The sequence below is a fragment of the Heteronotia binoei genome, chromosome 2, assembly GCF_032191835.1.
Source record: "Heteronotia binoei isolate CCM8104 ecotype False Entrance Well chromosome 2, APGP_CSIRO_Hbin_v1, whole genome shotgun sequence".
Taxonomy (NCBI): domain Eukaryota; kingdom Metazoa; phylum Chordata; class Lepidosauria; order Squamata; family Gekkonidae; genus Heteronotia; species Heteronotia binoei.
This window is the reverse complement of record NC_083224.1, coordinates 109,965,275-109,983,293: the sequence shown is the minus strand read 5'-3', so window position 1 is coordinate 109,983,293 and position 18,019 is coordinate 109,965,275. Positions and strand designations below refer to the sequence as shown.

The window sequence follows — 18,019 nt, the reverse complement described above, 5'->3', positions numbered from 1 at the left end:
TTTCTTCATAGGGAAAGTGTTCCAAGCTTTTAATCATTCTAGTTGCCCTTTTCTGGACTTTTTCCAATGCTATAATATCTTTTTTGAGGTGCGGTGACCAGAATTGTACACAGTATTCCAAATTAGACCGCACCATCGATTTATACAGGGGCATTATGATACTGGTTGATTTGTTTTCAATTCCCTTCCTAATAATTCCCAGCATGGCGTTGGCCTTTTTTATTGCAATTACACACTGTCTTGACATTTTCAGTGAGTTATCTACTATGACCCCAAGATCTCTTGGTCAATCTCTGCCAGTTCACACCCCATCAACATGTATTTATAGCTGGGATTTTTGGCCCCAATGTGCATTACTTTGCACTTGGCCACAATGAATCTCATCTGCCACGTTGATGCCCACTCATCCAGCCTCAACTCTCCTTGCTGTTCTCTGGAAATCTGCATTCAGTTGCGTGAATCTTTCCTTTTCACCTTTGCCTTTTGCTTTCCTTCTTTCCTCATCTATTTGTAAAGCCTCATAGACAGCCACTTTGTTTTCTTGAATTTTTTTCCTTTGGGATGATGCTGAGTGCTGCCTTCTGTACAATGTCACAAACCTCCGTCCATAGTTCTTCAGGCACTCTGTCTATCAACTCTAGTTCCTTAAACCTATTCTTCACCTCCACTGTATATTCATAAGGGATGTGATCAAGGTCAAACCTGAATGGCCTAATGGCTTCCCCAGTTTTCTTTAGTTTAAGCCTGAATTTTGCAATGAGTAGCTCATGATCTGAGCCACAGTCAGCTCCAGTTCTTGTTTTTGCTGACTGTAAGAAGCTTCTCCCTCTTTGACTACAGAGTATATAATCAATCTGATTTCTGTGTTGCCCATCAGGTGATGTCCATGTGTAGAGTCACCTTTTAGGTTGTTGGAAGAGGGTGTTCGCTATGGCCAGCTTGTTCTCTTGAAAAACTCTATTATCCTTTGACCGACTTAATTTTGTTCTCCAAAGCCAAACTTGTCAGTTGTTCCAGTTACCTTTTGAATTCCCACTTTGGCATTCCAGTCCCCTATGATGAGGAGGACATCTTTTTTTTTGGTGTTTATTCTAGAAGGTGGTGTAGATCTTCATGGAAGTGGTCCACTTCAGCCTCTTCTGCATCAGTGGTTGGGGCATAGACTTGGATCACTATGATATTGAATGGCTTGTCTTGGATATGGACTGAGATCATTCTGTCATTTTTGAGATTGTATCACATTACTGCCTTCCTCACTCTCTTGTTAACTATAAAGGACACACCATTTTTTCGACGGGACTTTTACCCACAGTAATAGATGTAGTGATCCTCTGAGTTAAATTCACCCATTCCTGTCCATTTTAGTTCACTGATTCCCAAGATGTCGATGTCCCACTGTCCCTACCTAAAAAAAGAAGAAGAAGAATGGGAAAAGGAGGATTTGGTAACTACTGACCTGTTAGCTTGATGTCTATACCTGGAAAAGTTTTAGGACAAATCATCAGTCAATCAGTCCTTGAGCATTTAGAAAGGGTGACTGTGATTACTAAGAGCCAGAATGGGTTTCTCAAGATCAAGTCTTGTCAGACTAACCTTATCTCTTTTTTTGAGAAAGTTACTACCCTGCTAGATCTGGGGGGTGCTCTAGACATTGTTTATCTTGATTTCGGTATGGTTTTTGATCAGATTCCACGTAATATTCTTGTTGACAAGTTGGTAAAATGTGGTTTGGATCCTATTACTGTTAGGTCGATCTGTAACTGGTTGACAGATCGCACCCAAAAAGAGAGCCAGTTTGGTGTAGTGGTTAAGTGCACAGACTCTTATCTGGGAGAATCAGGTTTGATTCCCTACTCCTCCACATGCACCTGATGAAATGACCCTGGGTCAGTCATAACTCTTTCAGAGCTTTTCTGCTCAAGAGTAGTTCTTGGAAAGATCTCTCAACTCCACCTACCTCACAGGGTGTATGTTGTGGGGAGGGGAAGGAAAAGGAGATTGTAAGCTGCTCTGATACTCTGTATAAAGGGTGGGGTATAAATCCAATCTATTCTTGTTGTTAATGGTTCCTCATCCTCTTGGAGAGGAGTGACAAGTGGAGCTCCTCAAGGATCTGTCCTGGGGCCTGTTTTGTTCAACATTTTTATAATTGATTGGGATGAAGGAATACAGAGAATGATTATTAAGTTTGTAGATGATACTATATTGGAAGGGATAGCAAATACAGTAGAAGACAGAGACAGGATACAGGATAATCTTGATAAGCTGGAAAACTGGGCTAAAACAAAATGAACTTTAACAGGGATAAATGTAAAGTTCTGCATTTAGATAGGAAATATCCAATGCATAATTATAGGATGGGGGAGACTTGTTTTGGCATTGGTATGTGCAAAAAGGATCTAGGGGTCATGAGTCAGCAATGTGATGTGGTGGCTTAGGAGGCAAATTCAATTTTGGGCAGTATCAACAGAAGTATAGTGTCCAGATCATGTGAAGTGATGGTATTGCTTTACTGTGCTCTGGTTAGACCTCACCTAGAGTATTGTGTTCAGTTTTGGGCACCACAATTTAAGAAGGATATATATGATGGAACATATCCAGAAGAGTGTGACGAAGATGGTGAGGGGTCTGGAGACCAAGTCCTGTGAGGAAAGTCTGAAGGAGATGGGTATGTTTAGCCTGGAGAGGAGATGGCTGAGAGGTGATATGATCACCATCTTCAAGTATTTGAAGGGCTGCCATATGATTGGTACAGTGTTGTTTTCTGTTGCCCTAGAACAGGGGGCCTCAACCCCTGGTCCGCGGACTGCTACTGGTCTGTGGCCTGTTAGCAACCGGGCTGCCAGGGTCCTTGCCCGCCACCCCCTGCTGCCACCCCCACCTTGCCTGTTAGCAACCGGCCGCCAGCTCCCTGACTGTTGCCCCCCCTGCCACCACCACCCCACCTGTGCTTCACAGCGCCACAACGCGGCGCCGCGCTCTGTCATCCCCCACATGATGAGACTCGGCTTTCCGCCACCACCACGGCTCCCTCTCCCTTCTCTTCCCCTGTGCAGCGCTGTGTTCCGCCCACCTTCCTCTCCCGCGCGATCAGAGGAGTGACGAGTTGGCCCTACCCACTTTGGCAGGGCCCGGGCTAATTCTAAGTTGTTTGAGGAGCAGGCTGAAGGAGGAGTATCACCCCTCCTTTACTTCTGGAAGTGAAGGGAGGAGAAGCCTCTTTCAGCACGCTTTTCAAATAACTTAGAATTAACCTGGGCCCTGCTGAAGTGGCCTCAGCCTCATCACGACATCCCTCTGATCATGCCGGGGGTTGGGCGGGTGCTGAGGCTTGGCTCAACCCGCTTTGGCAGGGCCTGGGCTGATTCTACGTTGATCCTCTGTTCATGGGGTAGGGGAAGGGGGCAAAGCACGGCACTGTGCTGAGGAAGGGAGGGGGCGGGCCATGGCAGCAGCAAAACTAATCCCTGATGCCAAAAAGGTTGGGAACCACTGCCCTAGATGATAGGATCAGAACCAACAGGTTGAAATTAAATCAGAAGAGTTTTTGAGTAAACATAAGGAAGAACTTCCTGACAGAGTGGTTCCTCAGTGGAACAGGCTTCGTCAGGAGGTGGTGGGCTCTCTTTTGGATTTTTTAAAAAAGAGGCTAGATGGTCATCTGACAGCAATGCTGATTCTGTGAACTTAGGCTGATTATGACAAGGAGGGCAGGAAGGGATGCATCAGTGCTTAATTCTTGTGGCCCTTTCTTATGTGCTCAGGGGAATTCTGTTCATCACGTTGGGGTCAGGCAGCAATTTTTCTCCAGGTCAGTTTGGCCAGGGATCCTGGAGTCCCCCCCCCCCTTTTTGCCAACTTCTTGTGAAGAATGAAATAACAGCAAAAAATGTGGAGAAATAACGAAAGAATCCTGAAAATACTTAACAATTCAACAATATATATTCAATGGAAATTCAGCAGTGTTACAATACAATTCATTACACTTCTATAAAAGTTCATTCTATTCTACAAAAATTCATGTAATGCTAATGCAATGTGCAAAGACAGCATTAAAGTTTATAAAAAGACTCTCTGCTTCTGTGTGTCAGTTTCTTGATGTTAAAGCTCACATAGACATTCACCTGACTCCACGGGAAGAATAAAGTGCTAGTGCGGTTCGAATTTCGAATACAGATGATTTAAGTTCTGGAAATTCTTTCTTAAGTCTTGCAGATGTTAAATTGAAACTTTCATCAGTTGTGAAATTGTTGAAAATAGTGGGTCAAAATAAGCCTCAACAGTAAAGCTGCCTGTAATACTGTTTCAAATTCCTTTGTCTTAGAGACTCTTCCCACATTCCGTCATCCAACGAAACGCTTCTTACAGCACTAGCTCTGGAGAAAACTAGCACTTCATTCTTCCCGCGGAGTTGGGTGAATGTCTATGAGAGCTTTAAAGTCAAGAAACTGACACACACAAGTGGAGAGTCTTATTATGAACTTTAATTCTGTCTTTGCACATTGCGTTAGTGTTATATGAATTTTTGTAGAATAGTATGAACTTTTGTAGAAGTGTAATGAATTGTATTGTAACAGTGCTGAATATCCATTGAATATATATTGTTGAATTGTTAAGTATTTTCAGGATTCTTTCATTATTTTAATGTTATTTCATTCTTCATTGTGGAACATTTGCCAAATAAAAACAATAAACAAAATCAGAAGTAAAAGCATAAATAAAAGCAGAAGTAAAAGCAGAAATAAAAGCAGATGGCAAATGCCTATACATTAATTATCCAAATTACAGATTGCCAGCTACTTTGTGGGGGGGAGGGGCAAAGAGAGCATGAAGAATAGAGAAGGATGCCAGCCAAGGTGGAAACTGTCATTGTCCTCAATTAAAAGTTTGGTGAAACCTCTCTGCCTTGCAGGCCCTGCAGAACTACATAAGATCCCACAGGGCCCTGATGGAATTTGGCAGAGAGTTCCCCAAGGACAGCTGGTTGTCTTTAGGTTCTGGGACCACCAGCAGGTTTTGTGTGTGTGTGTGTGTGTATGTATATAATTATATATCTAATCACCCTGAGCTTTTATTTGAAGAAGAGAGGAATATAAACAAGGGGGAGTGGGAGGCAAAAATAGCATCATTTTCCCTTTTAGTCTGGGTTGATCCTTTTTTCACACCACCATTTTAGTGGTCAACAATATAGTGACCAACTTGACCTATGCAGTATTACATATACACTTAATCATGCGTGCACTCTCTCTCAAAAAAGAATCCTTGGAACCCACCTGTTCTGTAATGCAATCTTGCATAAATGACCCCTTACCACTTCATTTGTCTGTTGCATTGATCTGTTTGTTTTCCAATGCTGCAGCAGGCGCCCTTTAACACCTGTTGGGGGCAGGGCATGTGATATTTGAGAGAGACAGTCATCTAGTTATACATCACAAAGAAACTCATATATTCCATTGATGATAATCACAGCTATAATGCTACTATATAGTAAAAGTCATGCGTTTATTTGCTTGCTCTTTTTCTTAATTGATTTTTATTAACTGAGAAGAATGGAGGAGGCTTGCATTTATACTCCTTCATACTCCTGTATTTTCTTTCTTTCTTTTGCCTGTCATAAGAGCCAGGTAATTGGCATGTTTAAAATGTTTGTTCTTCTCTTGACTTTCTAGAATATTTGCAGATTTCTACAACATTTGTGTATTAGTGAGTCATTGATTTTGGATCAGTGATTTTGATCCATTTTTCCCAATATAAAATGCTACAGAATTTCTTGCTCAAAATTTATTTTGTTAGGAAGCTCACAGAATGAATCTTTCTTGTCTCCCAGTCCAACTGCAGTTTCCAAATAACTGCTTCTGGGGATCAGGGGAGTCTCAGGCACAGTGTGAAGCATGATGTGGTGTATAGTAAGAGAAAGGAATTGGCAAAGATATCTCCCCTCTCCTTGTGAGAACAGAAGTAGCTTTCTACTGGTAGAAGAAGCATTTGGATCCAATATCAATTGGTGGGTAGCTGTTTTGGTCTGAAACAAACTGCCACAGTTGCATTATAAGAACAAGGATACATACTGCTTTTATCTGCAATGGTTATGCCTAATTCTGGTTGCAAGCCCCACCTGCTGTGTGTTATTGTTTTGTGAAATGTGGGCCAAGTTCATTTTTACAGGATATCTGGGTTGGGTCTGGGTGGTGTGAGGGAGAGGAAGAGGGAAGCTTTGTGTAGGCTACCTGCCATCAACTGTCTGAGGAAATAGGGTGAGTCTCTTTGGAAGGCCTTTCTTTGTGTAAAATAGTGGGTTCAGATGCTAGAGTGATTTCAGCATAGTTGTTTTATTAGTGAAAATCCAACTAACAATCCATGCAGCCAGCTGCAACTATATACACAGAAACTCCACCCAAAACTAGGGTTGCCAAGTCCAATTCAAGAAATATCTGGGGACTTTGGGGGTGGAGCCAGGAGACATTGGGGCAGAGCCAGGAGCAAGGGTGTGACAAGCATAAATGAACTCCAAGGGAGTTCCAGCCATCACATTTAAAGGGACGGCACACCTTTTCAATTCCTTCCTTCCATAGGAAATAATGAAGGATAGGGGCACCTTCTTTTGGGGCTCATAGAATTGGACCCCCTGGTCTAATCTTTTTGAAACTTGAGAGGTATTTTGGAGAGAGGCACTAGATGCTGCACTGAAAATTTGGTGCCTCTACCCCAAAAAACAGCTCCCCCAGAGCCCCAGATACCCACGGATCAATTCTCCATGATTTTCTATGGGAATAAATCTCCATAGGGAATAACAGAGCTCCCAGCAGACATTTCCCTCCCCTCCCCCCGCTTTCTGACGACCCTGAAGCGGGGGGAGGGTCTCCAAACCGGGGGATCCCCTGCCCCCACCTGGGGATTGGCAACCCTACCCAAAACACACCTCCAGCAATTAACAGCCCAATAGAAAAACAGGGACTTGGATCTTTCATTTGCTTCATTAAAATGGATATTTCCGGATTGGCTGGCTCCACAAGAGCCAATCTGAGTGCAGCTGCCAGGATCCTCTCAAACAAAGGATTTTTGCTTGAAGCTCCTGATACACTACACTTTGCCATTTTCCCTGCCCTTGCCCTAGGTCAGATGGGGGCCACATGCCACATGCATTAAGGTTTGGACTGCTTCTCTTCATCTCTTAATTTGCCTGCCCTGCATGAACCATTCCTGGTGAATCCCAGCAGATTCTGAGTTCCATGACAGCAGGCCTGTAGCCTGAAACTTTTAGATGGGGAACCCAAGAGAATTTTAGGTTGTGAGGGGTTGTGGGGTGTGAAATCACATCAGAAGAGAGCAAAGGTTGCACCAATCATCTACAACCCTTGGATGCCTTCCTTCCTGGTTGCCCTTTGATAGCCCAACCCACTTCCTGTCATTCTGTTAGGTCGTCCTTCCTCCACCTGGGCTGGGGGTGGGTGGGCTGGGTGCATTATTTTCTTCCAGCCCCTACTCCCTGGGACCAAAGGCAGCCCCAGCCAGGCAGTGCATTTCTTGCTTTTCCCCCTGCCCCTCCTTCCTTGCTTGCCTAGTCCCCAGCAAGCATAAAGAAAGCAAGAAGCCCAGAGGAGATGGGGATCTGGCCCGGCATCTTTTCCAGGCTTCCCCCTCCTCGAGGCTGCTGCCTGGGCCCAGATCCCGCTGCTGCTCCAATGAAGGGGCCATATGGATGGAAGGGGGGGTTGAATGAGTGACCTCCCCCCCCCCATAGTCACAGGCCTGCATGACAGTAGAAGACCTTTTCTTTGTGACTCACTTATGCATGTGTGTTTTGTCATTGGTGGAGACCCATGTGCAGGCATGCTGTCTGAGGGAAGAATAAGCTCTGACAGGAGTGTTTCCTCATACAACCTGCAACCAGCTGGAATTTGGACATTGCCACACCCTCTTCTTTCATGCTTTCCCTCTTGGACTGGAGAGACATGCGGCATCAGCAGGAGGAAAGACAATGAAAAAGCCATGTCTTTGTGACAGCTTCATTTCCATTCTTTCATAGCTGCTGGCCCTTCCTTGACTGTTGGGAGATTAGTTCAAGGGCCTCCCCTTGGCATGTTTCCTCTTCTCTTGGAGCAGCATGACCCCTCCCTCGCTTCCTCTCTTTTGCTGGGCATGGTGCAGCTGCAGCAGGTTCCTCCCTGGAGCAGCCATTACGTATGGGGTGGGTGAGCTTTCCGTAACTGTTTTGGTGCATTATGTCAACAAATCTGGAAAAGGCAACAATGGCCACAGGATTGGAAAAGGTCAGTTTATATTCCAATCCCAAAGAAGGGTAATGCCAAGAAATGTTCGAACTATCGCACCATTGCACTCATTTCACATGCCAGCAAGGTCATGTTAAAGATCCTACAAGCTAGGCTTCAGCAGTATGTAGATTGGGAACTACCAGAAGTTCAAGCTGGGTTTCGAAGAGGTAGAGGAACTAGAGATCAAATTGCCAACATTCACTGGATTATGGAGAAAGCACGGGAGTATCAGAAAAATGTTTATTTCTGTTTCATTGACTATGCTAAAGCCTTTGATTGTGTGGATCACAACAAACTGTGGTAAGTCCTTAAAGAGATGGGAGTACCAGACCACCTCACTTGTCTCCTGAGAAACCTGTATAAGGGTCAAGAAGCAACGGTCAGAACGGGGATTCTTATTTAATTTATATGCAGAGTACATCATGTGGAATGCTGGCCTGGATGAAGTAGAAGCCGGAATTAAGATTGCTGGGGAAAACATCAACAACCTCAGATATGCAGATGATGCCACTCTAATGGCAGAAAGTGAGGAGGAACTAAAGAACCTCTTGTTGAGGGTGAAAGAGGAGAGCGCAAAAGTAGGCTTGAAACTCAACATCAAAAAACTAAGATCATGGCATCTGGCCCCATCACACCATGGCAAATAGAAGGGGAAGACATGAAAGTAGTGACAGACTTCACATTTCTGGGATCCAAGATCACTGCAGATGGTGACTGTAGCCATGAAATTAAAAGACATTTGCTCCTTGGGAGGACAGCTATGGCGAACCTGGGCAGTATAATAAAAAGTCCATATAGTCAAAGCAATGGTATTCCCAGTAGTAATGTATGGCTGTGAGAGCTGGACCATAAGGAAGGCCGAGCGCGGAAAAACAGATGCTTTTGAGCTGTGCTGCTGGAGAAAAATCTTGAGAGTCCCTTGGACTGCAAGAAGATCAAATCAGTCAGTCCTAAGGGAAATCAACCCAGACTATTCCCTGGAAGGTCAGATGCTGAAGCTGAAGCTCAAATACTTTGGCCACCAAATGAGAAGGAAGCACTCACTGAAGAAGATCCTGATGCTGGGAAAGACAGAAGGCAAAAGAAGAAGGGGACGGCAAAAGATGAGATGTCTGGACAGCGTTACTGATGTAACAAACAAGAATTTGAGCAGACTTCGGAGGATGGTGAATGACAGGAGGACCTGACGTGACCTTGTCCATGGGGTCACAAAGAGTCAGACTCGACTGTGCAACTGAACAACAAAATATATTAATTACTTATTTATCTTTGGAGTTAACGATTTTAAATTAAAAGTGGCTGTCCTAATAAAGATGATGTCAAAAAACACACAGGATTTGTAAACATGCTTTCTATCCCAACTATCTTTATTTCTCTTGCTGTAACTGGATTCTTGATCACATTCTAGTGCTGATAGGTTCATTCCTTTTGTTAAATAAAATGTTTGTGATCTATTACATAAGGGTAGTTTAGTCAGTGGGTGTGTTCCAACGCTGCAAAATATTGAATGTAGGTATTCTTAATTCCATATCAAATGCTGTTAGCACAGGATCCTGTATGTTTTTATGTTATATATTTTAAAATCTGAAACAGGCACATTTTGGTACTATTACAGTTGGTACATTATAGGGACAGCAAACTTTCTTTTATGCCACCATTAGACAACACCATGATTTTGGCATCTTTTAAGAACCATTTGTGAATTTAGCCTTAGCAGTTTGTTTAACCAAACATCACCAGCATATATTTTATATGGTACCTCCCAGCTGAGTCCTGTCTATAACAACTAGTTTATTCTGCTACGAGTTGCTCAACAGATGTCATTCAGGTTGAATAATGAGCTAGAATAGTTGTGCGTTGGCTAACATTACTCAAACTTTGATCACTTTTGTTCAGCACATCAGTCTGGCATTGTGCTTTATACCAACATAACACTATAACTAGAGCATGCCTTTCAGGCTTAGAATAGCAAAGGAATGTTATTGAAATCAGTGCAGTTACAGATGAATGAATGGAAAAAGGAGAATACTGTTTATTTCATAATGCTGTAGTGTTGTACTTTGGAATTAGAAAGGAATGTATGGAATCCAGCTCCAGATTTAGCAGTTTTACTTCACATGCTTTTTTCCTTTTCTCTTCTGCTTTTAAACTTTATTGATCTTGCGTGGAATGCTAGTTAGCTAGAGTGATAGATTCTGGGACTATAGAAACATCAATAATTAGTGAAATAAAAACTATCATGCTTAATTCTGGTCCAAGCTAAACTTACAGGATATTAGACCTATAAGAAAATATTTCTGATTTTATGCTTAATTTATAATGCTAACAGCTGTTTTAGAAAATACAATTAAATTATTATATTATGGTGTACCTTTATGTATTAATACCAGGTCTTTTTTGATCAGGAACGCACAGGAACACAGTTCCAGCTGACTTGGTGTTAGGGGTGTGGCCTAATATACAAATGAGTTCCTGCTGGGCTTTTTCTACAAAAAAAGCCCAGTGTGAAACAACTGTGACATCAAGGGTGTGGCCTAATAGGCAAATCAATTCCTGCTGGACTTTTTGTACAAAAAAGCCCTGATAGTGTAATTTACTGTAGTACATTTTTTAAAAAAATCCTATGTAGTTATGAGTTAAGGTGGTACATACTCTATAGGATGCAAAAGCTGGGAGAAAGCATATGCAGTTAATGAAGTCCATATATATATCCTCAGCTTTTGTATATCACAAAAATATATGCTGACACTTTGAGGCATATATACATGGTGAACATGGGGGATGGGATTTTATGCCCTTCATTCTGTTGGATCAATAAAATAACACAATGGTGCATAAGCTTTTGAATTTTCCAGAGCTCTTGAACAGCCTGGATATTTAAAATGTGGGTAAGGAGATACAGAGAGACTTTTTCAGTCCCTGAACTTAAGTTCTATTGTCACTGTTTTGTATGCAATGCCCAGGCAGGTGGAAACTGATGAAGCATTATTGGGTGGAGGTGGAATGAGATTGCACCTAAACCTCTGGGAAGAAAACACAATGGCAGACTCCACTTGAAAATATAAAAAACTAGTAGTTGATGAAAGGAACATACGGGCCCTTGAAGAGTTAAGGGCAGAGGAAAATAAGATTAAATTTAAATGACATACTAGATATATAGTCAATGTAAGTCAGTTGGGTAATAGAACGTAATGATGGAAACCCCATAGGAATAGTTGTTTTCTGGGTCATTTCCCTTTATTTAGATTCAGGTATTTCCAAAATAGAAGTTATGTCACATGTCTAGAAACAGGGCTTTTTTTTGAGCAGGAATGCCTAGGAATGCAGTTCTGACTGGCTTGCTTATTTATTTATTTATTTATTTTATTCCATTTGTATCCCGCCCTCCTCGCCAAGGCGGGCTCAGGGCGGCTCACATAGACATGCATGTGCATGAGTAAATTCAGTAATACATTAAAACCATAAACCATAGAATAATATAAAAACATAAAATACATGTGGCTTGGCGTCAGGGTGTGTGGCCTAATATGCAAATTAGTTTTACCACAAAAAGCCCTATGTGAAACAATCGTGATGTCAAGGGTGTGGCCTGATATGCAAATGAGTTCCTGCTGGACTTTTTCTGCAAAAAACCCCCAAAAGTTTTCTGGAGCTTATTCATAGTAATGGCTTCAGGGCAAGTTCCAGATTTTGGGATACCCTGAGCAAGATGTTTGTATCTTCTGCCATCACACATGCATAGGGTGCCAGGCATTGCCTAGCAAGCTGCAGGAGATGGGAGCAGTGGTGACTTACATTCGGGAGGATTATGATGCCCAATAATGTCACTTTCAGCATGACCTTCAAGTGGCATAATTTTGCAAAGGTGACTGTTGAACATTGACCCAGAATTCTATAGTTTAGCTACAGACTTTAACCAAAGGGTGAATATTAGAGTGTGATAATGTTGTGCCAGAAATAGCATCACACCAAGGATGCCTATCATGTGTCCCCCCTGCCCCCCACCTTTTCTGATGAATTTCCTCTTTAATCTCCCTGAGCAACAGCAGGCAGTGTCCTTCTATACAAGGAGGTCTGGCAAATCTACACATGCTTACACTTTATCTGCTTGAGTGGCAGTGCTTCTCCATTTCCTTCAGCATAGACATTGGAGGTTGTAATGATCTCCCATTTTCAGCTGGAGGGAGCAGAGCCTTGACTCTTTCTGTGTATTTCTTCTATAACTACAGCATCAGTGGGCTTAGAGGAGCACAAAATACTTGTATATCACTTCCTTCCTTACTTTACCATTCTAGCAGAAATGGTAGAACATTCCATAGCCCTTCAATGACCCCTACCACTTCCTGGTGTAGAGGTTTTGGAGGGAGCAGCATTTAAGTCTTGCACAAGAAAACTATGTTCCTCTGCACCCTACAGATGCTCCAGTGTTATAGGGGCCTCTTGGGTAGGTATGACAGACCACCCCCTGTGTTGAGAGGGTGTGACAGTGGGCTGTGTGTTGACAGCTTGTGTCTAGATGAAAATTCAAACATGTCAGTGTATCAGCCGATGCTTGAGAAACCCTATGGTAATACTATAGAGCAGGGGTGGCCAAACTGTAGCTTGGGAGCCACATGTGGCTCTTTCACACATATTGTGTGGCTCTTGAAGCCCCCACCACCCTGTCAGCCATCTTGGAGAAGGCATTTACCTCTTTAAATCAGTTTGCCGAGGCAGCTAGTGGGTTGGAGAATGTGTTTAAAATTAAAGTTGCTTTTTTTCTACCTCTCCCTCCACCCTTCCCCTCCCCATCTATCTTCCTTCCTTCCTTCCTTCCTTCCTTCCTTCCTTCCTTCCTTCCTTCCTTCCTTCCTTCCTTCCTTCCTTCCTTCCTTCCTTCCTTCCTTCCTTCCTTCCTTCCTTCCTTCCTTCCTTCCTTCCTTCCTTCCTTCCTTCCTTAAACCTAAAATTTATTCTATGTGGCGCTTACGTTAAGCAAGTTTGGCCACCCCTGCTATAGAGTTTCTAGAGCATCAACGAACACATAGCCCAATGTCATTTCTGCCCCTCACTGTTCTTCTGTCAGCCCCAGTGGGTGGGCAAGAGTGGATAGGAGGGTCCTGTGGTGGGAAAATGCCTGCTCAAAGTGTGCAACTGTCATCTCTGCTCTGGGATAATCTTCCATTTCCTGGTAGGAGAAGACAGGCCTAGGGTCTCTGGTCAAGGATGGTCAGCAGTGTGTTACATATCAACCATATTACTCATGGAGAATCAGATTTTTGATTTGTGCACTGGATTCTATTTGTAGACTAGTGCGCTGGGGTCCTATTTGTAGATATTGATAAGTTTTTATACTTTAGGAGCTTCCAGGTTTTGGCATCTCGAGCTCGGTGGGGTCTGTGAAGCTTGTCTTCAGCGCCCTCCCCCCCCCCCGAACCAGGCGGTAGGAGGGGTGCCACAGCTGTGGCATCTCGAGGGGGACTCTGGAGAGGTCTCCTGACAGCAAGGGGCTTTATAGGAGCCAGGGAAACAGCAGCAGCTGGTCCCTGTTCCTGCTGTCCGCTCCGATGCTCCGCCACCATGGTCGCCATGATGGCAGCAAGAGGTGAATAACCAACTACTTTATTCTTCTAACAAGCTTTTAGTATATCATTCTTCTACCTTAATCATTGAAATACTACCATGCAAGTAGGTCTATTTTTTAATACTACCCCCTAATGTATCTTTTACTATAAAGCCAATTGGGACTGCTCAAAAAAAGGGGGAAGAGGAGAATATCTCCCTTCTTCCCCGCAAGGGATGCTTCAAAAAGACAAAGAACAAACTTAAAAATTCTCAATAACTTAAATTGGACTAAATATAGATATTCAAACGGATTTGGCTTACAATTAAACAAGCTAAAATGAGAACATTATTTCATTACAATATGGTCTGAATAAAAGCTGGATATACCTTTAAGAGAAATGCGTTTGTTACTTGATCAGGACTGAAACGATTACAACCAGAATGTAAGAGAAAAGAACATGGCTGGAGGAGATTTAGAAAGATAGACTATCTGGGACTTTGAGTTATTTTTTAAATTATACTGTGGAGAAGATGGCATTGCAACTTGAAGCGCTTGATAAAAAAGATGTTATGGTTACCAGAAGGTCCCAGAAGGTATGACCAAACCAGTGGGTTTAAATTAAAAGAGTTTCCGGCTCAACATTAGGAAGAACTTCCTGACCGTTAGAGCGATTCCTCAGTAGTGGAACAGGCTTCCTCGGGAGGTGGTGGGCTCTCCTTTTTTGGAGGTTTTTAAACAGAGGCTAGATGGCCATCTGACAGTGATGAAGATCCTGTGAATTTGGGGTAGGTATTTGTGGGTTTCCTGCATTGTGCAGGGGGTTGGACTAGATGACCCTGGGGGTTTCTTCCAACTCTATGATTCAATGATTCTACCATATTCTCCTTAAAGCTGGAAATCGGTCTGCTGACAGAGTTGATACAAGACAGGGTGGAAACTTTTATTTTGAAATACAGCGAAACTGAAAATTTATATGAGCGGAGTGGTAAAGAGACCCCAGTGATGTCTACAAAGTCGAGAGAAGTGGACAAAGATCCGTTGGGAAAGGAGCCGAAAGAAATCAAAATGGAAACATTGTACGCAGTTACAAAGAGGAGGCAGAAATTGAGACTGATTGAAGTTTTTACAGGAGGAAGTGACGGCGTGGACTCATCACTTTTAGCAAAATGGATGAATGTGCCAAAGGAAGAAGAGGCAGACTTCATCAAGAAGATCAAGACTTGGAAAGCTTTCAAAAAGAAAGGATTATAAACTGTTTCTCTTTTATGTAATTGGTCAACATTGAATTAATAAAAGGAAACTGGCGTGCAACTTTGAAATTGCAAGCGAGGTTTTTAGAATCTGGATGTTTCTCTTCTGTTTGTTATTTTCATCTATGGATCGTATATTTTTAAAGCTAAATAGAGCAATTTAATAGAGAATGGGTTATAGAGATTGTATGATTTCTTCCCTAGGCAAAAATAAATGTGTGGGAGATGAGGCTGTTATTGTCTATCAAATTTGTTTTTCTTAGAGTAATATGAAAACAGGAGTTATAATCTCCAAAAGTTTTTAAAGAATCTTAAATATTCAAAATAGACAAACAAGTAATTTGGGTTAATTTATAATAGGGTAGATAATATAGATATTTTATATTTTAAAGATCTGGTCCTGATATTTTTGACTTGAGAATCTGTTTATATTGAAATAGATAAAATATTGTTTTTTCTGTTTTTATTCTTTCTCTCCTGCTAGAAATAATTAAGTTAGTATTAAGGATAAAGAAATCATATTAATATTTTCTGCTTATGTTTATTCTCAACATTGTTATATTAACTAATTAGTTCTTTTTTTTAATATTGCTAAAGTTAACCAGTTAGTAAGTTCTATCTTGTGGTTGGTTTTTTCTTTCTTTCTGCTTTTCTCGTTTGTATGTACTGAAGATGAATAGCTTGAATTTATATCATAAGCAATAGAATAGTAAAAAGTATATAATGAAATAATAAGACTGTAGAATTTAATAGTTATATTGGGTTAAAATTCAAAGACTTGCAGGTAGAAAAATTTGGTATTATGCTTTGAGGTAGAAATGTAACTGATATATTTGTTGCTTTTTTCTGTCTATTGTTTTTCTATCTTGTTCCCCCTCCCCCCTTTTCTTCTTCTTTTGCTTCTGTATCCCTGCATTATTCTTTTTTTTATACCCAAATTTAATAAAAATTTGAAATGAAAGTTTTTATACTTTAGCACCAACCGATTCTCCATGCTTTTTTCTACTTTTGCCTATTGTAAAAACTAACTTCTAAGTTTAATTGTAAAATATAAATTGTGCACTCTTTTGTTGGGTTCTTGTTGTGTATTGATACAGATTAGAGAGCTTGCCTTAGAATTGTTCATGTTTATTTGGACATTGCGTAGAATTAAATCTTTTCCCTTTAATTATATAGATCTCCAGAATGAAGTTTTAGTTATCTGTACTTTTTTGCTCAATACATGATTTTTCTATCTCCTTTCTTATCTGGTTGTATGTCATTTCATTCTAGAGTGTCTAGACTAGTTTGTAAGTAAAAAGGACACTGATTGTCAGGAGTGCATGTGTGAGGCTGGTCTTGAGGTGATTCCAAAATGATATTACAAAGTGACATTTCTTATCAAAACTCCCATGTAATGATGACAGTACCTTTCACCATAAGTTGAAAGCAGGTTGCTTAAAGCAGGTTGTTTAGGAGACTAATGGTTCCACTGGTACACTGTTAGTTTTGGATGTACTTGATGGAGTCTTATAGATGCTCTTTGTTTATCTGTATTTCTCAGTTATGATTTCCATATAAGTAAACTCTTAATTTTCCAGCAGAAACGCCTTTGCATATTAGACCACACTCCCCTGATGTAGCCAATATTCCAAGAGCTTACAGGGCTGTTAGTACAGGGCCTATTGTAAGTTATACTGATAAAATGACCACAATTTTCTGAACACAGTCTACCATTGTTAATATCTACTTTCGGTGATAAACACTATAGGCTGTATACAGGCATTGTATGGCTTATGAGGGTCAGGAGGATTGGCTACATTGAAGGGGGGGGGTAGCCTAACAGACAAATGAGTTCTTACTACAACCCCCCCCTGCATAGACTGAATGAGATTCCCAGCTTTTCAGAGATCACATAAATGATAAATTGTAAGGATAATAGCTTCCGTGTTTTGTTTTGGCTTTTTGCAGGTCAAGCGCAATGTGTATGACCTGACTAGTATCCCTGTTCGTCATCAGTTATGGGAAGGCTGGCCTGCTTCTGCAGCAGATGACTCAGTAAGTCACCACACTAAACACTATTCTCATTTTCCCCAACATGCTTTATTTGAAGGACTTATTGCATGGTTAAAAATGCTCCTGTCTGCCACACAAATATTAAGTACTTCCTTGATCAGTACTGCTGAAACATTTATATAGTAAACTGTTTGAACAAGGCTATTAAACAACTAGGTATACTGATAAAATGACCACAATTTTCTGAACACAGTCTACGGTTGCTAATATCTACTTTGGGTGATAAACACTATAGGCTGTATACAGGCATTGTATGGCTTATGAGGGTCAGGTGTCCCAAATGAGTGAACAAAAGTTCATTGTCATGGCCTCTGTGCTGTCTCACATGGGACTGTATGATTGTAGGCCAGCCATGGAGAAGAGCTTCCAAGCTTTTAAAGGAACAATCTCGACCAGGGGCGTCAAACTCATTTGTTACAAGGGCCAGATCTGACATAAATTAGACCTTATTGGGCTGGGCCATGTCAGGCCAGGTCATGAGAATACCTATTTAAGATTAGGTAGCAGAGATATAAACTTTATAAAGGACACAGACAAACATAATTAAATATTTTTTTTTAAAAAAACATAAAACGTGCTTTAAAAGTTAGCACTTGTTGGTCTTAAAGGTGCTTTCTTTGTATTTCTCCCATGGGATCCAGGGAACTGGGCAAAGGAAGCTCTGGCTCTTTCCTTCCTTCCCCAGGGGACTGGGGGAGGGAGGAGCCTCAGCCAATAGAAGAGATACTTGGATGAGTAGCTCTGCTGTGTGATTGAGAGAGCTTGGCAAAGCAAGCTCTCTCCCCCCCCTTCCTCCCCAAGGGAGGAGCCTCAGCCAATGGAGAAAATAAGAGGTTTTGCTCTGTAGCTCCTGTGTGATTGAGCAAGCCTTGCAGAGCAAGCTGTTATGCAGACGG

At 41.7% G+C, this 18,019-nt stretch overlaps 1 protein-coding gene across 1 annotated transcript in view; it reads left to right on the top strand.

Annotated features, from left to right (window-relative positions):
• FAF1 (Fas associated factor 1) overlaps positions 1-18,019 on the top strand; it is a 494,563-nt gene that overhangs the window by 231,048 nt on the left and 245,496 nt on the right. Inside the window, exon 8 of the mRNA XM_060231799.1 lies at positions 17,019-17,105. Within this exon, the coding sequence (XP_060087782.1) occupies positions 17,019-17,105 (87 nt within the window). The remainder of the gene's footprint in view (positions 1-17,018; positions 17,106-18,019) is intronic.